This window comes from Apteryx rowi, unplaced genomic scaffold (assembly GCF_003343035.1).
Source record: "Apteryx rowi isolate R43461 unplaced genomic scaffold, aptRow1 scaffold_148, whole genome shotgun sequence".
Taxonomy (NCBI): domain Eukaryota; kingdom Metazoa; phylum Chordata; class Aves; order Apterygiformes; family Apterygidae; genus Apteryx; species Apteryx rowi.
The window spans coordinates 1,104,487-1,126,898 of record NW_020447730.1 but is presented as its reverse complement, the minus strand read 5'-3'; the positions used below and the strand labels follow the sequence as shown (position 1 = coordinate 1,126,898).

At 40.6% G+C, this 22,412-nt stretch overlaps 1 protein-coding gene across 2 annotated transcripts in view; it reads right to left on the bottom strand.

Annotated features, from left to right (window-relative positions):
• Positions 1 to 22,412, bottom strand: part of DENND3 (DENN domain containing 3) — a 40,710-nt gene continuing 18,298 nt past the window's right edge. The window contains exons 10-24 of one of the 2 annotated variants that reach the window (XR_003252295.1): positions 20,148 to 20,244; positions 16,179 to 16,282; positions 15,680 to 15,861; positions 14,555 to 15,076; positions 13,115 to 13,377; positions 12,399 to 12,569; positions 11,652 to 11,781; positions 11,076 to 11,183; positions 9,142 to 9,281; positions 7,722 to 7,882; positions 5,976 to 6,109; positions 4,775 to 4,890; positions 4,503 to 4,640; positions 1,368 to 1,619; positions 1 to 1,336 (exon numbers count right to left, since the gene is read on the bottom strand). Coding sequence is in view for 1 of the 2 variants with exons in the window: in XM_026058517.1 (XP_025914302.1) it covers positions 1,419 to 1,619; positions 4,503 to 4,640; positions 4,775 to 4,890; positions 5,976 to 6,109; positions 7,722 to 7,882; positions 9,142 to 9,281; positions 11,076 to 11,183; positions 11,652 to 11,781; positions 12,399 to 12,569; positions 13,115 to 13,377; positions 14,555 to 15,076; positions 15,680 to 15,861; positions 16,179 to 16,282; positions 20,148 to 20,244 (2,467 nt within the window). In the remaining variant the exon portion in view is untranslated. Of the gene's footprint in view, positions 1,620 to 4,502; positions 4,641 to 4,774; positions 4,891 to 5,975; positions 6,110 to 7,721; positions 7,883 to 9,141; positions 9,282 to 11,075; positions 11,184 to 11,651; positions 11,782 to 12,398; positions 12,570 to 13,114; positions 13,378 to 14,554; positions 15,077 to 15,679; positions 15,862 to 16,178; positions 16,283 to 20,147; positions 20,245 to 22,412 lie in introns of both variants that reach the window. The other variant, XM_026058517.1, reaches the window with a different exon arrangement.

The following is a 22,412-nucleotide window of genomic DNA, read 5'->3' as shown; positions in this document are numbered from 1 at the left end:
TAAGGAGGCCAGAATATCAATATAGTGTTTTATTTTTTTTCAATTTAAGAATATTAAATAAAAAGGCAAAATTTCAATTAATTACCATCATACGATAAACATCTTTTTCATCAGCACATTAAAAGAGTTAGAAACATTGCATGGAGTATATTACCACTATTTTACACTTCTAGTAGGCATATACTATTTTAGTTCATATTTGTTAAGAGTAGCAGCCCATTTTTTCCATGTATTTACAATATTTAAAATATTTTATTCCACTTTACTAAGCAATGATACGGACAAAACTGTTCTGCTTATATGTCTTGTTTTACATACAGATAATTCTGTGACTAATGAGAAAACAGATACCGGTATCTTTATGAGGTTTGTACTAACTTCAGAATTTACAAATGCTGTCTTTAAAGAAGTGATTAGGAAACACTGACCACAAGAAACGCCTAGACCACAATCTGGTGATGCTTACTTCAGTAATTAAGGAATATGTTCGATGACTTCAGAAAACTTAAAAATTACGTAGGTTCTGCACTAAACAACAGCAGTTCCTCCCATTACAGAAACGGTGATTGAAGGAAGGAGTGGTAGAAGTTTGTCTGCATAGTAACGAAGAGATTGCTGCCAAAAGCAGGTATAATATATATTGAAATTAAATAAATTAAGTGCTTCTGGTGGGAAAATAATAATAATAAAAAAAAATTACAAATGCCAAGTGCAGTGCATTGTTTTTAAAGGAAAAACAAGTGTAAAAAGTAAAACCATTAAGGAGAATACCCAAGTATCTTGTTTCGCTAGCAGGGAGCTTTCAGTGCTATTAGGGGGAGCCCGTCTGTATCTACATTTAAATAATACAGCACCATAAATATACATACAGTAGTACTGGACAGTCTTCCCAACTAAATCYAGCTGCTAGTTTAGAAAGATACTTAGCATTTACAGTAACCCCATAAATCCAACAAATGCATTTAAAACGTTTTCCGTGAACATTTCAAGCTATTATATAGGCTGTACAGACAGTATCAAATCCCAGCTTGCAGGCAATCCGTGCGCCGCCGCRAAAGAGCTCCAGCGGAGTTACCGAGCTTATTCCGCGCTGGCTTTGGCTCTCGCAGCGCAGCACACGTCGCGCCGTCTGCTCTGTAACCCTGCTCCTTCACAGCGATGGCCGTCAAGTTTAAAGCCAGCGACCCCTCTCGTTCCCGTTTCCATTTCCTTATCGATTGTGCAGGCGCATGACAAGGTGCAGGAAGAGATTCACTTCTGTTTTGATTTCCTACAACAATGTAGTTACGAAAATACCTCAATAAATAACACACAAATAACACTGATGGGTGGTTGAAATATATGCGGGATGCTGCACTAAACGAAGCCTGAGGTCTTCACTTTTTCCAGCAAAGGTATCCATCTTTTTAATAGCTTAACTATTCAACTTTCCAAATGGCAATCTTCCCTTCTTCCTTTCCGGAGCCGCTGAGGACATATCTGTCCTCTGCGGAGCAAAGTGCCTTTACTGTATCAGCGTGACCAACCAACTCTTTCTCCACGGTCTTCTTCTCAGCGCTGACCACATAGATCTTCCCTTTGATTTTCCCTTGTGATCTTCCCCTGCTGCCAATCCACATCTGGGGGGAAATAAAGAAAAAATAATAATTATTCTTTACATTTCAGTCTAGGACACAGTCCAAACGGGAGTTTTACATGCCGCAGAGATACAGCGAGGGCTCTCTCTTGCTGGGCTGGAAAAGGGTAATACTGAAAACTTCCTGTGTACGTATTTATTGGAGTTAGCGGCTTCCCCTCTGCAGAAGGAGGTTCTGAAAGGGATCCTGGGAAAAAAAACAGACTAATAAGTCTTTAATCCCTGGTAAGATGGCAGATGCTGTAGTAGAGAATAAGATCTCTGAGGCCACAGACAAACATTGTCTACTGGGAAAAAGGCAGCTGGGCTTCTGCAGGAGGAAAACCTGCCTCGGTGACCTGCTGGAGTCCAGGAGGGCATCAGTAACCACGTGGACAGACGGGAGCCCGGGGATTTTGATTTTCCAAGAGCCCTTGACTTGTCTCTGGTTCCACAACAGAGACTCAAACAAAATAAGCTGCCAGAGGACTGGAGGAAACGTTCGCTTATGGCCTGAAAGCCAGTTAATGACCAGAAGCAATGGGTATGGTTTAATGGACACTTCCCAAGATAAAAAAGAGTCAACAGTGGGGAACCCTGGGCATCTTTGTGGAGGCCAGTTTTCTTTAAAGTCTTCATCAATGACCTGTAGAATGGTGCATGAGCTGAAATGTCCACATTAGCAAATGATATTGACCTCTTTCCGGTAGTCAAATGTCATGCCAATAGTAAGGAATTCTAAAAAGGACCTCAGAAAATGAAGTGAGTGGGCAAAAATGCAGCAGACGAGCTTCGCTGCAATGTAATGCACTATGGAAAAATAATCTGAGCCATGCCCTCATAATCCTGAGCTTGCAGGTGGCAGTTACAACTGCAGAAAGACCCTGGAGTTATCACTGACATTCTCCGCTATCAACTAAATGTGCAGCAGCAGCAGACGAAAAAAGACAGCTAAACACTGGGCATCACTAGGAACGGTATTAAGAACAAGACAGAATAAACCACAGCAYACCCACATCTCGGGAGCCGTGTGCAGTCCTGGTCTCTGCACCACAAGGACACAGAGAAGATAAAGAGAAGTTGTCAAGGGAATGGATCAGCCACCACAGGAGTGAAGATGAAAAAACACGAGGACTCTAGTTTGGAGAGAAGACAGTTAAGGAGGGATGAGGTCAAGGTTTACACGATCACAAGGAGTGCTGACAAGCTGAATGCAGAACCACTGTTCACCAGATCCCACAGTTAGAGAAATAAGGGGCACTTGCGGAAACTAGTAAGAGTTTGGTTTCAGAAAGAAGAAAGTACTTCTCCATACCCGCCTGTGGGGGAACTTCTGGAACTTGCTGCTACAGGAAACTGCGGCAGCAGCAAGTTCAAAATGGAATCGGATTCACAGAGACCAGGTCCAAAAACAGACAATAAGAGATCGAGGTAGAAACGTACACTTTGCTATCCCTAAACAAAAGCCATGGACAGGGAAGCGAGTTCAAGAGGAATGGACTGCAGAGAGAGGYCATGCTCATGCTCGCTCCATACACAGCACTGCAGCTGCCGCTGTCAGAGGCAGAATACTGGGTCGGATGCACCTGGTCTGGCCCAGTCGCGGTGCTCTTGTGCATAGTTTTGTACGGTGTAAGCGCTCACCGTTGCATCTCCGCCAGAAAGCAGCCTCTCTCAGACAGACGCACTATGTAATTGGGTTTTGTCTCAGGTTTCTTAAAGACAAACAGTGGTTTGTTTTCAATTAAAGCACTTAAAAACAAGCCTCTGGCAGACAACTAACAATGCTGTTGTTCACCTTTACCAGGCTGCAAGTCCATTCCGGCATCCCAGTAAATGTTGTAATGCTGTGCAGAGGAGGAGTATGGGTGTTCTGGCTACTGCCACAGGCTCCAGCCTATCCCTTGGATAACTGAGGCTGCTGAGGTGTTGGCAAGCTGAAAGACGGTGCATTAAATGCTCAGGCTCAGGAGGTGGATTGCACAAGGATGTTTTCTAGTTTTCTCTTTTGTATCAATGAGTTGGGCTATGATGCTAATTAAGGTGGAGTTGAGCTAGGAATGAGTGGAAGAGGAAAGGAACAAAACTCTTAACTAGAACAAAAGAGAACTTAATGTCTTTGGGTTTCCAAGCAATCCTCTATTTTATAGGTTGGTGCAGGATCCCAGGAGCATGTGGCTAAGGCAGATGCTGCTGTGATAATAAAGGTGTTAGGCGAGGTGAACGCCCTAGGAAGCCTCGTGGTCTCTCCTCCATCAGACACCCAGGAGCACTCACTGCACCAGTTGCTTTCCCAACATACATTGGCTATTTATTTGTAAATTAACCCTAAACTCGTCCATGTGGTACCACACATACAGTCATTTGCACAGCTACTGCTACACAGGCTGAGGCCAACATGACAGGGACGCAAGACGGCTAGGTAGGTTGTTCGCTCCTTTGGTCTCTGTTGAGTTAGGCATGTGGTGACTAAACAAGGAAAAGGTCATCTACAAAAATAGGCCAGCTAATCAGCATTGATTGGTTGTCTATTAACCTTTTCCAAGGCTTGGTCTTAGGACCCCTGAGATTAAATATCAAGGGACCTAAACTTTTGGTTTATGCAGTTCCTTGAAAATGTCAATGGCTAATGAAAGTCACCATGCATTTAATTACTGATGAGGCTTTCGGCTCTCCATGCTTGCCGGGTACTTGTAACAGTCAGTTGTTTTGGGCTGTCATTAGGTTCTCTGATTTCAAAGATGAATTCATGTTTCAGATCAGCCCATACGCAAGCACCCAGTAAGGAAGCTAACTAATGATGGCCCATGAGAGCTGCAAACAAACAATTCTTTGTACTTTGGCAACAAATTCCATAACAAGTAAAAATAGTCCAAATGTCACTCACCTGATTTTTAACTTTTATCATACATGTAATCTCAGAGCAATCTTGAAGATGAATCTTTTGAGGTGTACTTGCAAGATCTCTGGTGTTCCAAATATACAGGTCACTACTCCCTGAATAAGACGCCCATACTTCATCTCTCTAAAGCACAAAGATATGTTTAACTTTAGCACTGCTGATAGCAAATATATTGCAAGAAGTAATTATACAGCACTGTTTCTAATGCCACAGAGTCACACTTGCTCTAAACCAAATTAACAGTTTAAATTTAATACCTCAGGAAACAGCTGGAAACAGAGAACACATGAACACACGTCCTTCAGGTTATGCTCAATTTTCATCTGTAGTCGAAATTCATGAGTTGACACTACGAGTATGCAACTTCCAGTACCTTCAATATTAAAGATAAAGTGTTAGTAGCAGAAGTGCCCACTTCCTCCACCGCCGCAAACCACGGGGGAAAAAAATGCAGCATAAATGGATGTCTCTAACAACTGTCTCGTTTCTCAATGCMCAGAGAAGTCTTAGATGTACTTCATGCTGCTTTTCCCAATACCCAGGCCTTAGATCTGTTCTGYCTTCGTCCAAATGCTGGCTGCTATTCTGCAGCACGTACTCATCAGTTTAGAGTCCAGTAATAACAAGAGGAGAGGAGACAAGTTCTTTAAAATTAGATCTCATACTCAGGTTCTCAAGTACACAATTATTTTTGTCTACAGAACCCAGACCAAGGGTCTGTGCTACAAAGTTACAGGGCTGAATCCTGACCCCACTGAAACAGTGGCAGCATCACTACCGACTGCAGCAGGACCAGGAATTTCCCTAGGCTTTAACTGTTGTCCTGTTAAGTTATATGTATGCTTGGATCCAGGCTCTCGTGTGTGGCAGTACTGAGTATTAGAGCAAATTCTTCAGGCAGTCATTATTTAGGAAATAACTTCAAGAGGATCCTATATACTGTCACAAAGCCTTATTTAAGTCATCTGAATTCCTACAGGGGGGAGAGCAGGTTTCTAGAAGCAGTTAAAATGCAGGTTTGGGGATTACCAAAGTCAAACCCATACCATACAGTCTGTGTGAAACACCCAGCCCAATTTCCAACTGTTATCACCCCACTAGACTTGAAAAGGACTTTGTCAAAGCTTTCCATCCCGATTTACAGACATCTCCAGTGGAGGTTAGACAGATACAGCACTGCCAGAAGTCACAGCCTGGGGCAAGTGCAATACATGCAAGCATGTAATCTACCTTCAGTAGAGATCCAACCTAGGCATCTATGAGGGTGTTTTGGAGGCCGTACCTACTGGTAAGACTGTTCAAACATACTAGGTGGAGAACGGGAAGAGTCGAGAAYGGGAGAAAAACTGGTTATGTAAGCAGAAGTCAGTTTTGGATTCATGTATTGTTTTTTTCTAATAAAAGTGTAATACGTAAAATTGGGTGGGGTTTTTTTTATTGTTTGAGGAATGAACTTACAGCACCACAGTAGATCATTATGAAGTTTGACAGAAGTGAGATTTTGGCAGGGCAGCTGAAATGCACGGTTGACTTTCAGAGTGCTGATGTTCCAAGCAATCACTGTCCCATCTAAGCTGCATGAGTATGCCTCACTGTTGGTACAGATATAAAAAAGAAATTCAATAGTACAGTGTGCATTCATGTTCAGAACAAAAGTTAAACACAGGAGAAACCGTCATTTGCAGCATAACAGGTTTTACACCAAGCCAAATTAATGACCTTCACTTCACAGAGTGAAAGATTAAAGTATAGTAACGATTTCCAACAGAAAATGGACTGAAGCCCAAAAGGCTGAGGAGCCTGACACTATAGTTAGTTTAATAGCAAACAATTAGCCTGGTTCAGTTCTTTGAAACAAGGTGACCAGAGGCTTGATAGACAYGAGCACATACATCCCGTGACCACCATGACTCGTAGGGTAGGATTTAAATCCTCTCACCATTTTCTAAAGAGCTGGCTCTAGGCAGCTGTGTCTTGCGTAGGCACTTTGCTTATCAGAACAGCTTTGCATCCCATCCTGATGCCAGGTTCTTGATCCCAAGCTCTGCCCTTGCACTGCACAGTGCTTTYAAGCAACCAACAGAGAGCTCTAGTTTGTAGCCAGGCATCCACCTTTCAAGCTGTTTATGTCTCTTATTGGAATCAAAGGATTCCAAGTACAGAGAATTTGAGGGTGGGGGTGAGGGTTGTTTGTTTGGTTGTTTTTAAGATTACAATTTGCAAACTCTGCATCACTGGAAACTTAGGCTAATTCAGAGCTTTAAGTGATCTAGAGCATGCATTATGGTTATGCATCAGAAGTTAAGTAGAACAAAACTTTCCTTTTAGTTCTCCTGAATGCTGTTGCCTAGGGGGTTTTCTCTTTCTCGGGTTAGGACCGAAATATCTCAGAATTGTTTTTCATTGCTATTGCACCTGAGGAAACAAATCGCACTATTCCATATACCCTTGACACTTGTTTTCTTCAGATGAGAAAACCTTTTTTGAAGGTCCCAACAACATTTATAAGCAGATTCTCCCTAGAAGCCAGCTAAGACTGCTGCACCACTGGCAGAGCTGTAGCTGGTCCAGCCTGGGAGTTGCCGCCCCCATGGGAAGACAACAGGTTAAAGGCCCCCGGCCAACAAGGTTCCTGGCRCTACCAAAAGATCAAAAGCGTTCTGCCTGAACAAAACAATAAATGTATTATTTCCTTTACAAGCACGCAGGATAAATCCAGAAGTACGCTGTAAAAATCTAGTCAATGATGTGCTCAAAGCAAAAAATGAAGTGGTCTTTAAACCGCATCTGTGTTGATTTGCAGCTGGATGCTGCCAATTCCCAGCTGCTCTCATCTTTGTCCAAGAAAGCATTCCTTTATCCTTGTTGTTCCAAAGCACATAATGCTCTTTTTTTTTTTTTAAAAGGAAATTTTTAGTTTACCATATACAATATGAGAGCTACCACACTGGGCAAAATGAAGGCTTATGTTAGGAGGATAAGTTTCCCCTGTTAAAAGTAATAAACTGCTCCCACATCTTGGAAAGCCAGTCACTGGTTTCCTGTATGAGCTCGTTTTTCTTGAGCAAAAATTAACACTTTGCCTTTGTTTCAAATAATTCAAGCATCATACTAKGTCACTTGGATCTTTAGCTGGTTCTCTGCTCATTACAACCTAAATTCTCCAAGCTGGTGAATACTGTCCAATGTTGCAGTTAAATATACCTGGGTATTCCATTCTTCTTCTCTACAATGATGTCTGTAACATCAGAACGATGATCATTTAGTTGCTTATTACAAGACATACTATGGGTGTTGATTATATAAATAAAGGAGTCCTGAGAACCGATCCACACTTGACTTTGTTCTACCATTACCATACAAGTCTGCGGAGAAAAAAAAACAGGATTAAACACAACCCAGAAGCAAAATCAATCTTTAGTGTAACATGGAAAAAAGTTACATTAAGATGCTGCAGTTTTCTGGCAATTACAGTAAGAGATCAAGACTCAACACTCCGGTTTTTCGCTCCATGCTTTGTTCTGCTCAATAAATAAAAGAAGAGGATGGATCTCTTTGCCCAGCTTATCCTTCATTAAAACAGGATTAATAATGTATCTTGGTAACTGACTCAAAGTTTTGATTCCTGGCTCAAAYGAACTAAAAGTTACAAAGGGTGTCGGGGAAACCRCATAAGTTTGTGCATTTCTCTCATGGATTGGAAGCTGTCCTATCCATCTGATATAAATATACTTCTTTCTTCAGTTAGAAGCGATGCCTAAGCAAAATGCTGTCTTCTCCTCTACTGTCTTCAGAATGACCTTCCCCCATTCAGAACCTCTTCATTTCTCTCCCTCCCAATTCCCTTAAGTTTCAAACTTACTTACTCCTTTCTTYCTCCTCTTTAGAAAATCCCCTGCATCGGATTCATCTCCAGGATTTCTGTAATCCTTCCACCCAGCCCCTCACCAATCAGCTTTACCTCTCCCTTTTCAGCTCTCTTCTTCCATCTCTCACACTCATCCACAGTGACGTTTCTCAGCTTCCACAAAAGTGACCTAATCCAACTCTTTTGGTTCATGTTCTCTCTCCTGAATGTTTTTCACTCAGCCTGCAGCTCTGGTTCAGGAGAGTTATTCCCTTCAAATGGTCTTCCCCAAGCAACTCCCTCTAATCCACTGGCTGAGTCTCCTTCTTTTAGACTGCTACCACTCTTTCAATATCATCCACCGGCTTCCTTACACCTTTCCCCAACTTCCAGTTCTTCAAAAGACTTTTCATCTATTTCTCATGTTCTCCTCTTCTCTTATATTGATTATCTCCACTATTCTTTCTTCTCAACTGTTTCGAAACCAGTCTTTCAGCTCCAAGAACTCATACCTTCAGGCCACTACCTACCCAACATCTGATCCATCACTTCCAATCAGCTGACTTGGTCACTACAAATTCATTTTCTCTCCCTTCCCTTTTTCTCAAGGGTCTTCATTTCTCCAGATCAACTGAAGCCCAGAAAACCCAAATGTCTTTCTACAGCTTTTAAGGAATAAGCCTCACAGTGTGGCCTAGCCCATGATTCGGGGTCATACAGGCTGTAGTAATAGAAACATCAAGTTAAAGCAGCAGTCATGACATGTGTCAGTCTTACCAGTTTAGAGCTGCCCATTTTGAAACAGTGTTGTTGAATAGACCAGGTAGATGCATCAAAGACCACCACTTTCCCCTCATTTAAAGCACACCATAGTTTTGGATGAACACTGACAGGTCTTTCTGAAGGGTCAAGTTGTCCTAGGAAGGAAGTGGAGAAGGTGAGAGAGGAAAGAGAAACAAAATCCCACAAGTCAGTAGGGGCAGCACTGCTGGCGACACGTGGAGAAACTATTACTACACAGAGCATCTTCCTGGTGAACTGTGTCTGTGCCCTGGAACTTACAGCACCAGTTAATGGGTGACACAGTTCTCACAGTGAATTTGTGCTCCTTCTCATCTATTTGTTGAGCCCACCTGATGGCTTAATCTCACACTCTGAAGTTATTCAAAGCAGAGATAATCTTCTCCACTGATGACTGTAAGTGCTTAGCTAATTGGGATTGCAGGCAGGCTTTTAGATCCTATAAAAKGCAGCTGATAAATCCATTCATTCTAACTGCTACAGCACGAGAGTTCTGCTTAAAAAACCCATATTTAAAAGAAAAAAGCACTAACAAAACCCCACAAGTTACTCCTGCCCAAGTTCTTCACTTTGGAATTTACCTTCCACTTTGGTCTTAAACTGCCTGAACATGGGAACTTTAAGGGCATGCCCCAAAGTACATCCACTTACGCTAAGCAACTTGGTAAAGAAAAAGACAARGCCTAAATGGGTTTAACCAGAAATGAACGTTATCACACGGTTTAAGATGAAGAGAAACTACTCAGGAATTTTCAGAATTAACATCATCTCTGCTACCTAAATTCACACCCRTTGCACAGAGCTTCAAGTAYGTGGGGATTTTTTTTTAAATGGATAATCACATACTACRTCCCCTCAGACCCACTACTAGATTTAGTGTGCTTTGTAGATCTGCTCTTGAAATGAATCAGGATTTTGCAGCAAAAGGAGACTTATTGCTAGAATCCCTGCTTCACTTCTTAGCCAAATACGTGGAGCGAGTGAGGCAGAAGTTAAGATCTCTAGTGAGATCTTAGTGCCTCTGAATCAGAATTGCTACTCGAACCATTTGATCCAAAATTTCTCATGGATGTGCTAACAGCATGCTCCTCATTTTCTAGATGCCAGTTCCRAGATGCAAAGCTACAGTTAATGAGACTTGTGCTTGAACACAGGAAGTGCCAGATATGGCTATCCGATCCAAGACATCCCAAATGAGGCATCTGAAAATGAGAGAAGCCTTTTGGCCTTAACTTTTTTCCAGCGATCCTGTGTCATCTCTAAAATGAAAGGTAATATACCTCCTCTGACAGGCATGTTACGAAAATAACTTCATTAGCATCCACAAACTAGTCAGATACAAATGTGCCAAGCATCACAGAAAAAACTCACAAGAAAATTCATAACGCTTTCTTCAGGGATGGACTTAAATTACATGTGACAGATAAGTCATGAAACCATACGCTATGCAGTGGAGGTCACAGGGATATGGGTCTGGCTGGGATTTCAAGAGGAGGTACACTATTCCCTGCACTGTGGGTGAAYCAAACACCCCCAAATAACTCTACTGGAAGATAAAAAATAACCATGAATATTGATCAAGAGGGGAGCATCATTCATCCAGCCTGCTCAATGAATGCTGCAGGAGTCTTAATGGGAAAACAGTACATTAACACATAATTGAAGACTATTATAAGGCATATACACACAGGCAGGCAAATTAAAAGAGYGAAAGCTATGCCTTGGAGTGTCTACATTTGCAGTATAACTGTTCTTTTTTTAATGATTTTATGTTTTGGTATTCTATACACAACCAAAGCACGCTAGAATGAACAAAACTGGTTAGTCCTAATACCAGGTGTTAGGAGATAACATGCTTTATAGGCTAATTAAAACGGGGCTATTGCGAAGGAAGAAATAAATCACCTTACCTGGCGTATAAAGCAAGACATCTATTGCCTGTGGAAACATCTCCCCAGCTGAGGGGTTGATCTTGTGCTTTAGTGTTTCTGAGGTTGTTTTGGGGACCATCATAGGCACTAAAACAGATTTTTAAAAGTCATCAATTCCAAAATAGTGCAAACTTAAGCCTGAAATAGACATATAATTCTTACGAAAGTCAGAAGAAGCCTGCACCAYTTATTCACACATCTTGCTTTTCTTTTCTTCTGACATTAACCTCGGCTGACTATGAAAGCTCAAGCATCACTTCTATGAATTCTCGTAGCAGAAGCATGCACACAACACCAAAGCAGTCTAAAGAAGCAAAACAAAAACACAACAGCCCRCATGAAGACAGACATACCACCTAAGCTTCTAATGCACAGAAGCAAAARCTAAGCTTTCCATTATTACTATTTAACAAACTCTGTCTGGGAAAGTGCAAGCAGGCCAGCATCTTTTTATACTTCTACAGATATCCATTTGAAAAACGGAATATAAAGCAGAAAAAGCTGAGACAGATGATGCAACAAGAGCAGGCATTGTGGCACTGCAAYGTCACTGACCTTCATTTTTCATCCTGTCAAAATAAGATAGCTTTGAGGCTGCATATATGGTTTTGGAAGACTGCAGGGCACCAACCACAGCATCCATCAGGAGAATATTTGTCAGTGCTTGCTGAATATACTGAGGATCCTAAAGACAAAAGCCTTACTGTAGTTTATCTATTACTTTTTTCTTTTTTCTTTTTAAACAAGGCTCTGCCTTCAATAATCGCAATGCGTGTCGTGCTTAGCACAAGCACTCACTAGCCAGTTCCTTCCCTGAAGCATAATCCATGCTAGTTGCAGATGGAAACCCTGCTTCTGTATGATCCTTTTTCCCGAGGTTTCTGTGGCAGAGGAACATATCTTGCTCTATTCATTCAGAGGATCTATGGCCTCCAAGGTTCCAGCGTGGCAAAATCTTGTAAAATGTTGCACATTGAAAACGAAGCAAGATGGGGCAACTTTTCTTTTAGGTTCATTATTCTCATATTGTGAGCATAAACTAAGGAACTATTTTACAAAATTAGTGCCTAAACAAAATCTTAAGGCTAACGGATGGGAAAAGACATGCTATATTTTTAATGTAATTTCACTTTTTTTGTGTCCAGATGTATTATATTTAGAAACAATGGCAAAAACAATTTTTTTTTAACTTAGCTATTAATTGTTTGCTGAAACCTGGAATTTCCAAGACTGTTAYGTGAATTTAGAGACAGCAAGCACACACTTCAGATTTTTTGCAGTTAGAAATTCCCATATTTATACCTTGTGATCATCTGCCATTTTCTTCCCAGCCCACATTTCTTTCACTATCAGGTACCAGAGATCACACTCTGWTTTAAGGTTAGCTTCAAAGACTTCTTTTTTAGATATTGTTTTAATCCTCAGAGTGGGTATTCTCAAAACAAGGAAAGCTACAGTCGTGCTCTTAACATCCTAGAAACAGGGAGAAACAAAGACAGCAAGGAACATGTAAGATACAGTCACAGGTAAGGCRCAGTACCCATCCTACAGGGCGACTTTCTCTATTTCTAATCACAGCTGATTATTTCAATTATCCCTAAACACCGTTAAGCACAGATGGTCGCTCATCAAGATTTATGAAAATGTAAGTTCCAAACAACATGGCACAGACTTTGCTACACAGCAGAAACAAGCTGCTTGCTGCCACCCTTGTGTTCTTAAGCTTCTCTAACTCTATAGCCCGTTTCCGATGCTTTGCATCTTTCTGCAAATCTAGAGTTTACGAGCTGTAGATTTTTATGCCATGTCATCTAAGCACCTAGCACACAGTACATCAACCCKGAAACTCTTGGTCCGAAGTCTTAGTAGTTTATCTAACCACTTTTAAGTTGGTGACTTTATAGGTGTTTCCTACAATCTGCGGTGAAACTGTAAGCCTGAGAGGCGGATCTTCTGGCAGAATGGGATTTGGCCTATCACCCRGACTCACGCAAAAGAACAAGTTATTTTATACTCACCTCTATATCCCTGAAAGCTGCAATCTGGACATAGCCAGGACGTCCTCCTTCAGTCAAAAGGAACAAGCGCTTTTGGGTCAGAGCTATTTTCCCTACCCCGTAGTTAGTTTTTACTGAGCAGGATAACTTGTAGACACATTCATTTTTATCTAGATGCTCTATTACTGTGGGCGGCAGATTAACCTCCTGAGCTTCTGCTTCAGTTTCCTTCCAGTAGTTGTAGAAATCTCTGAATGTTTCAGGATCAATCTGTTTCTGATGTCCTAAAAATTTTTTTAAAACTTGTTTACTATCTGAAACTGTTATACAGATTTAAACAGAAAGATGGTTTTAAGATACTAACTTTCAAATTGTATCTATAACAACTTAAAGGGTAAACAGGGTGCAAAAACTACAAAAACCAGCCCCCTCCCTCCCCAAACACTTGAGAGAGAAAACTCTTCTCCTGAGGCAGAGAGACGCTTCTGCAGTTAGCCTATGATATAGGCCCCACCCATCTGACATCCTCCCTTCCACCCTGCTCTACAAAGGCAGTGGCAAACACTTGCCATTCTTATTTTTTTTTAAATACGTGCCAAAAATCCAGTTAGCCACTAGRAAAGGATTTGTACTTCCCTACTAAACTGAATACTTTTCATTATGGTTTTCCAGTTCTTTAGTCTACTGAATGCTACTACATCACACATTTATCAATCTGGGATAAAAGCTACAGCTATAACAGACAGTTAGTTTAAAGACTTCAGCAAYAGTTATTCTAAGTACTTAGCTATTCTAAGAATTTAACTGGTTTTGGACAGCAAAATTCCAAATGAATATAAACTCTTGTGAGTTGTATGCTATCTTTGGCTTATATGCAGAAAGTCTTGCTATTTTGACCAATGTTTAATACTTTGTGGCCAAAAAATATGGTAATTATTGTAGTAACTAAGCACAAAAAGAAAAGCAAAGAGGATTTTATGAAAGCACTCTCAAACTGTGTATTCAGAAATCAATCACAAGATTCAGACCTCATTTAAGAAAGAAGTTCTCTCAAATATAAACAATCTCCCGTTTTGCTATGAGGGCCATTCGAGACGAATTTAAGCCTTAGCTACTTGAATTTTGTGTTGCGTTAGTTCATTTTTAACAAATTACTATCTCACCATGTTACTGATGTTTAATATCACAGATATAATTTTCCATTAGCAGTTAAGATGGCTCTACATTCACTTTACTCATAATCCAAGCCAAAACAGAATTGCACACCATCAGATTGCAAAACCACCCCCCCACACACAACCTAAAAAGCTGAATTGTGTGCCTGTGTGTAAGCAGATTCCTTGTGCTTATTGTGGACACAGGTCCAATAATTCATGTATAGATTAAATCCTTTCTCTGCAAAAGTTCAAAATTGTCTTTGCACCAGCGTAGATGTTCATTAAAAATACATTTTCCACTCACCTACTGTTAAGGCATCAAATAACCTATGTATAGTGTCTATATCTTTGACAATCCCAGATTCCTGGATGCGCTTCACAAAATCTTCCAATTGCATGTGCGTTTTTGGCAATTCAAATTTTTTTACGTGGTCATCTATTTTCATAATTTCTCTTTGTTTTTCCATCACGCGACTTATCAGCTTCTTCAGCTCAGGTTTGCGGTCCGCTTGAGAACGTTCAGAAGGTGGCATGGTTTCCACAATTTTTCTTACAAGATCAGTAGGGAAAATTCTTAAATCTGTTTTATCTAGATTCTGAAAGTCGGAAAGTGCATTTAGCAGTTTGCCTTGCATCAAGCTAATAAGTCCCCGGAGGTAGAAGTACCTTGCCAGCAGTGCTGAGTTATCAGGTGGTAAGGTATTTATAGCTTTGCTGAGATGGTTGAAGAAGTCTGCATAGTAGGATTGGACACACTGGCATACCAGAGGAAAGTGAATTTCTGGGATTTTGAATGTAGTAACTGATTTGGAGGGCATTTTCACAGCTAAAAACGAAAAGAATATATYGATTAGTGTAAGCAGTGAGTATCTTCACAAGCATCAATATTATAAACAAGCAAAAGAACCCCCCAAGATAGCAATATGCAATTACAACGCATGACATTCAAGATTACAGTTGTGCTAGGGACAGAAACATATTCCTATGCCGATTGTCCTTATCAAAATATTCCCTATTCTGATAACACCAATTCTCAAAAGTACTACGCACACCCTTGACTTCTGTAGGACTTGCTTTGTTAAACAGTGATTAGCCTTAGCCTATGTTCACGTCCAATTCTGCACTGGCTTTAAAGTGGGAAAGGATTAAACGTGATTACTGACTCAGGAAGCAATTCTGCAGTGCGAGGCCTCCCGTGAGCGTTCAGGCTCTTGTAGCACCCCAAAACTTAACAGCAGACTTCAGACTGGCTTAAAACATGCCAGGAGAAGCACAGACAGGCCCAGCTCAAAATGCCCCAGCTCACAATGCCCCAGCTCACCATCTCTTTCCCTCATCTGACACTGTTTCTGTGGGAAATCATTCAGTGATGTCACCCATGATATCAACAGAAAAGTCTCTCTATTTGTTAAACACGTTCTTCCCTTACCGCGGCCCGTTTCTAGTCTCCGAAGCGAGGAAATCCTAGTAGGGCCTTCTGGCAGCTGGATATCTTGCAGATTAGGCATACTGATTACCATCCGCCTGCTAATCACGTACTGTGGATTAAATCGTTTAGAAGCCATTTTCTCCACTGTCAGTCTTCTTGGGCTATTAAACATCACATTTAATCTGAGGAAAAGAATTAAAAATTATGTAGCTAGTTATATAACACTTTATACTAAAATTCAGTATACACACATACTACATTACTACTTGGGTTTTTTTGTATTATAGCATCAACTTACAATTTACATGATTTTACAGCCACGGCTGGACATGTTGATATCACCCTTTTACAGTAGCTTAATGAATGACCTATCAAAAAGTCATAATTTTATTCACAGCTGACCTGATCTCCTAGCACTGGAGTCAAAAGGAGTTTTATTTAGTTTATTAAAATAATGGAAGATTATTCAAAACCAGAATAAGAAGTGAAAAATCTTTACCTATCCTCTTCAGACTGGGTACTTAGCTCAAGTCGAGCAAAAGCATCCATCTTTCTGTTCAGACGAGCTTTAAGAAAAGAGTGAAACATGTAGGTCTCTAAAACCTGTGAGACATAAACTGAAGTTAATTGTCAATCGTTTACAAGTGATATTTTTATTAGCACATTTTCCTCATTTTTATTATCTTTACCTATGCAAAGCTGAGAAGGCTGAGTTTAGTAATCACAAAAATCAAAATATTTGAAAACTTCAACAACAGAAGCACTAACTCAGCCACCATTCCCACTCTGTAATTTTATGATATTTGCTTAATGACAAACAGTGATCTCTTAACTGCCTTCCAAAAAAAACCAAAAATAAGAGCTACTGAGTAAAACAGAGTTTTAGCTCCTGAACTTTACGTTTTCTGCCTATAACTGAGCAATGCTAATGTTCTCTATGGTTTGGAATAAGACGTCTGCGGTACTTTCAGACTAACACATTATGCCACAAAACTGAAAAGACAAGCAAATCACTTTTTTCCCCCCCACAGTAACCCCCAAAATAATTCCTGCTAATGTAATTATCTTGGTGTCACCCAGAAATAATTTCTGAAAGGTCAAATTGCTACTCTTAGGATTGAGGAAACCAAAAGAAATGCCGAGATTAAAAAAAAAAAAAAAAAAAAAGCCACCCTCTCCCACCATTTCAAATTAAAACAAGTTGAAAGCTAGGATCTGGGGCAATATAACGTGTATATTATATAAACATTTTTAGCAAAGGCCTCTTAGTGCTATTTGATAATGAAACAATTCAGCAAATTCCTCTATTCAGAAAAGGAAATGCAAGTCTCATTAGGAGAAAACAGTGTTAAAATAAGTCACCTGTCTTCATGTTTATGCAACGTCCAGCCTTTACAAACTTACTAACAGAAAGACAGTCGTATATTTGAATCTAACTATGAAAAATGATTTTTTATTAATGCTATACCCCAGAAGCTTGCCTAAATTACCCTCGTTAGCCTTGGAGTTTAGCACAGGCCAAAAAGAAAAAAAATCCTTTACGTTGATCAGACATCAGTGAATCACTATTATGTTTTAAAAATGCAAACGAGGAAGATTCATAAGTAATCTTTTTACTCTGAAATGAATGGAAACATTTCACCAATGCATGGGCCAGTCTTACTGAGGATGCACCTTATCTATCCATTTGCAATGTATTCCATAAAATGGCATCTACCAAAGCACAGAGATTCCTGCTTTTAAGTATTTCCCCTGTAGATGGCATCCTCTGTTGGATGTTGTACGCAAGGGAGATGACAAGCTGCAGGAACTGAAAAATAGTCCTTTCTAATGGTTTCCGAGTTCCTTTAATATGATCCTAGACACCRTTAGTAACTGCTCCATATCTTGTTAGATTTACTTTAAAGCTAGCCTACCACTAGGTTATTTAGTATTTCAGCAAGTCGACTGCCCAAAGCTTTTCATAAATGTGTATGTCTACTTTAAGCTTTAAGTCTTAAAGTTTACACCGTTTCATTTACAGTCATGGAAAYTGATACTGAAAATATTATTTCTATTCTACAGAAATCCCTGTCAGAACATTGATGAATTTCTGACCTGAGGACATATTAATAGGCTTTTTTTTTCCTTTTCATTTGTTTGTTTTAGGAAAGTTTGTTAGTGTTACAAGCCTTATCCAATAAACATTATTTCATATCAAGAAATCGGTAATACGTTAACGTTTGAATTGCAGGAAACTCTGCAAAGTTCCTAGGCACCTGCTTAAGTAAAATGAGAAGATGTCTTTCTGATCTTTTCTTCCAATCCTGGCATCTCCTTTAGACGGATGTTCACACATGTGATAAGAAAAGGTTTTGAAGCAGGAAATATAAAGTCTGTTATCGACCACAGCCTATTGGTGTTAATGAACAAATCTCTTTGCCAGCTGCAAACAGTGACTCTAGGGACCCCATTGCCAAATACTAATTGCAAAGGAAACTTCCATAATTTTTGTAAATATTCATGGAACACGATTAAGACCAAATCTAAAACGGCACGTGAACTTTCTTACATTCCTTTTTAAGCTTCTGCTTTGACCCACACGTTGTCAAACAAACTATAGTATCACCAAACAAACAAACAAAGCGAAGAGGATACAATTCTATTGTTTTGCTTTTGATAAGCCTAAACAATAACACAAAAAATGTCTTACCATAGGTCAGAACAGGAACCTACTTAATAAAGTATCTGTTCAAAACAACTGTGTAAATTGGATCAAAGGGCGCAAGGAACTGTGGAAAATGCCATGTCCCTTCAGAAACTAGATACTGACCCACAGACCCTCCCAATTCTAGGTATAAGTCCTCCAAACAATTATTTTTTATATAATAAGGTATGCTTTTTATTTGGTTATTAGCTTTGATATTTAAAAAAACCCAGAGTTCATACTCTTGGATTTTGGTTTGCAGTGTCACAACAGAATTCTCCCAACATGTTATAAGTGACTAGACACAACAAAGCCTTAAAACATATGGATTCTGTTTCTCACATACACAACAGTAATAATTCATCAAATATAAATATTTATTTCATTAGGTGTAAGCAGTTTAATGTAAAAATCACAGTCTCAACTCAAAAATCTCAACCTCCCCACTTCTGGGCAAAGCACCCTAATGCAAGATGCTCGCATAGGAATCCGTATGTTCTTTATCTCTCTTCCTTCTCCTGTTCCTGTCCTTCTTCTGCTCTCCCTCCCTTTCCTTTCCCCCCCAGGATCTCCAACCTCTGAGGCTCAGCGACACAGCCTTAAACCAAAGGAATAGAAAATCGCTCCAAGTCCTACGGCCTGGTGACCAGGACGCTCTCCGTTTAACGAGGAAATCAAACCCACCCCCTCATTTCCTTAGCACGTACAAAGCTGTTACATAATACGTGGATACGTGCACCAGCACTGTCAGTGTTTCTAAGGAAAACAGACCTCCATCTTCTGTAAAAACASAGCTCATTGCGTACGTTGGGCAAAAATCGAGTCCTTGGGGAGCTTCAGCAGAGGACCCAGATCAGGCTAAGGCAAACAGAAGGATTAAGCTGACCTTGCAGGAGCAAGAGGGACTCAAGGCTGGTGAAGAAGAACTCCACACACCTACAGATTTTTAAGCTCAGATAAATACCTAATAAGCAGAGTTGGTAGGAGGGCTAARAGCGAGCTAAGTGGGGATTTCAGGGTGTCCTTTAGCCTACGGCACTACAAATTGGCCTCCTGGGCCTGGCTTGAGGCTACGCACTGATCAAGTATTATTTTGGAGGCTTTGGTGGGACATAAGGAGCAGACAGGTAGGCTGCAGTTGTATTAGCCRGTAAAGCACAGGTCAGCTAAACCACAGCATGTCCTCGGTCCCGCTGCAAGCCCAAAGGATACCAGGGGCCTGACAGCCCCTACTCCCTATCACCTGACACGGGCCAACTCACGTGCTCAACACCAGCAGCAAGCTTTCGCTGCRTGCGTCACCGGAAACCGGCTCGTGGCCTGGAGCCAAACGGGCATTATCGACTCCAAGCCCTGGTGCTCAGGCTGCAGATAAAGCAGGTATTTAGATTTGTGTCATTCAAGCTCTCTCTGGCTGCGCTCACAGGCTTGAGGAAAACTCACGTCTGCGCGTGGGCCTCTGTCCAAACAGTTTGGACAGGTGCCTGCGTTTAAAATACAGTTTAGATGTAGCTTTACTGACCATCTGCCACAGGTTAATTTCACCCATGACGAATTACATTTCATTTGCTCTGAAATTACTTAGTATCTCGCTCTCCAAAACACTCTCTAATATTTTCTCTGTTTACAGTAAACAAAATAAATTTGGTAAGGCATTTTTTGAAAGCTGGTAGTTCAGTAACGCTACACAGACCAAATCATGACCATTCCATTAATTTTTAGCATTAATCCTTAAAATACAGATTTAATAGAGAATCAAAACATATTTAACACTGAATTTACCTTTTTGTAAAATGGCTGGTCTCCCATCGCCCTTGTTTTCAGAAATTCTTCACTATTAAACACTCTGTGTTCATAATTTAGATGGTCTTTTACTTCCCTGGAGACAAAAATAAATAAGTAAGTAAGTATGTTGGGAGATTTATAAGCAAGTTGCACTTCTGCAGCAGCAGCCCACTGGCACTACTAGAAACACGATGCCATATCAGAAGGCAAACTTAGTTTTCTGAACAAGCCCGAGTTACTGAATCACAGAAGAAGAATGGAGACACTTATAAAGAGAACTGAGACAGGMTACCTGCTGCCACTGCCATTTCCAGTCGGCAAATTCACTTAGAGGCTCTGGGATCAACTTCAYGGAGGAGAATCTATATATTAAAGTCAGGATTTAGACTCCAGTCCTGGAATTATATCTACATACACAATTCCTGAATCACATACAATCCATTTGGGGCACTATGAAGACAAATGTACCTGTCCACATAGGCAGTTTGAAAGATGTGATCTGGCCTCCCGTTGCCCCATTAGATTGCATCTCTAATGTCCATGCAAAATATTACAAAGTACGGCATTTCTTGCTGCCCTGTCAAACTCTGCTCATAAAGCCAGCAATAACTGGTGGTCATGTTAAAATAAAGAAAATGAATTATTGGAATAAAAGAGAAAGTGAGATAGAAACCTGAAGCRTATTTTATATATGTTGGGCAGCAGTGGCCTGACACCACCCCTGGAAAACCAGGTATCATCAGCAACTTTTGTGTCCTAGAGATGAGCCAAAACAAATTGTTTCAGGAACAGGAAAAGGGAATTTGTCAGAGAAAAAGCTGTTCTCTGAACCCAAGTCGGTGAGTAAGAAATGAGAAGTTATTTAACCTAGAGGCATGCCAGCAGCTAAAATTAGGGTTCCTCTTATTTATTGCATGTTATTTCACCTGTTCATACTAGATATTGAAGAAAAAATGATTCCCCTGAAAACATATGAATGAAGAAACTAATTTGGTGAGTTAAAGTTTGAATGTAAGCACAACAGGGGAAGCTCATACCTATGCAGAGACCCAACAGAAGTCCTACGCAGCACTTGTCTTTCACAAATCAGAGATATAAGCCCATAACAGTTTATCAAGCCATATGGGTTCAGAAGAAATGGTAGCTAGTACAAGCATATAATTCTACATAATTTAGCACGGGTTTGTTTTAAACATGGAACCTCGGCACACAAAAATACTACAACGCTTCACTGAAGACAGTAGCAACTGGCAGCACAATTGCATCAACAGAGATTTACTTTCCTTCACTCCTGGACTCTGGTAGATATAGCGTTAGAAGATAGAAGAGACAATGCTGAAAAAAAGAACAAAAAGAGAAAGTTTGAAGGAAAGGAGAAAGAAAGCGAGAAAAGAACCATCCCTTTTGCAAAACATGTTATTATCTCTTAGAGAGCAAAGCATCTGTTCATTTTTTGCAGCCAAGTGTTTAGTGCGTTAAAGGGTTCAAGCTGTTAGCAGCAAAACTCATTTCTGCTCATCTTTATCTGAAACATATTGTTGCCAAACACAGAAATCCACCAAATCCCACAGCAGCAGCACATCAGGTTGTGAATAGGTTTCATTTTCCAGATCCAGCTGTGTAGTCTGCCATTTCCTCCACGCTCAGCAGTTATTGCCCTCCCCAAGGTCCCAGCTACGTGTACGAACTCTCCCCGAGCCAATTCGGTGAAAGAGAGCAGGTTTGCAAAGACCTGCTATTCTGACTATTTAAATTACCCAGCACATTCAGACTGAAAGTCTTGGGGAGCATCCAGGTGAGCAGTTCAGCAGCTGATCCAAAGGGAGCATCATCTCCAGCCAGAGGCCAGGAGAGGTAGCTGGGGACGTGCGTCTGCACAGCTATTTGCAGACCACCAGCCGTACAATCAGATCCCTCAGGCATGGCAGGTAGGCAGTTTCGTTCTCATGGCTGAGAGTGTTAATATCTATGCAAAAAGAAATGAAGTACGTGCAAACCGATCCTTTTTCTGCACTTTTTTGAAAGAATCACCTGCCACACTACCATTCCCTCACCCAATACAAGCACGTTAAAGCAGGATTTGCAGCCAGGGCTCTGATAAGATGAAGCCCACTATGGGTATCAATACATTAGGTTAGATTAAGAACCAGGAAAATTAGTGCAGCTGGACCTTTTTCCAGAGGGAGGAGGGTGGGGGCAGCTTTGGTTACAATAGTACTTGAGTAATGTTCTAGCAAAACAGAACTTGTTCTTGCACAAATC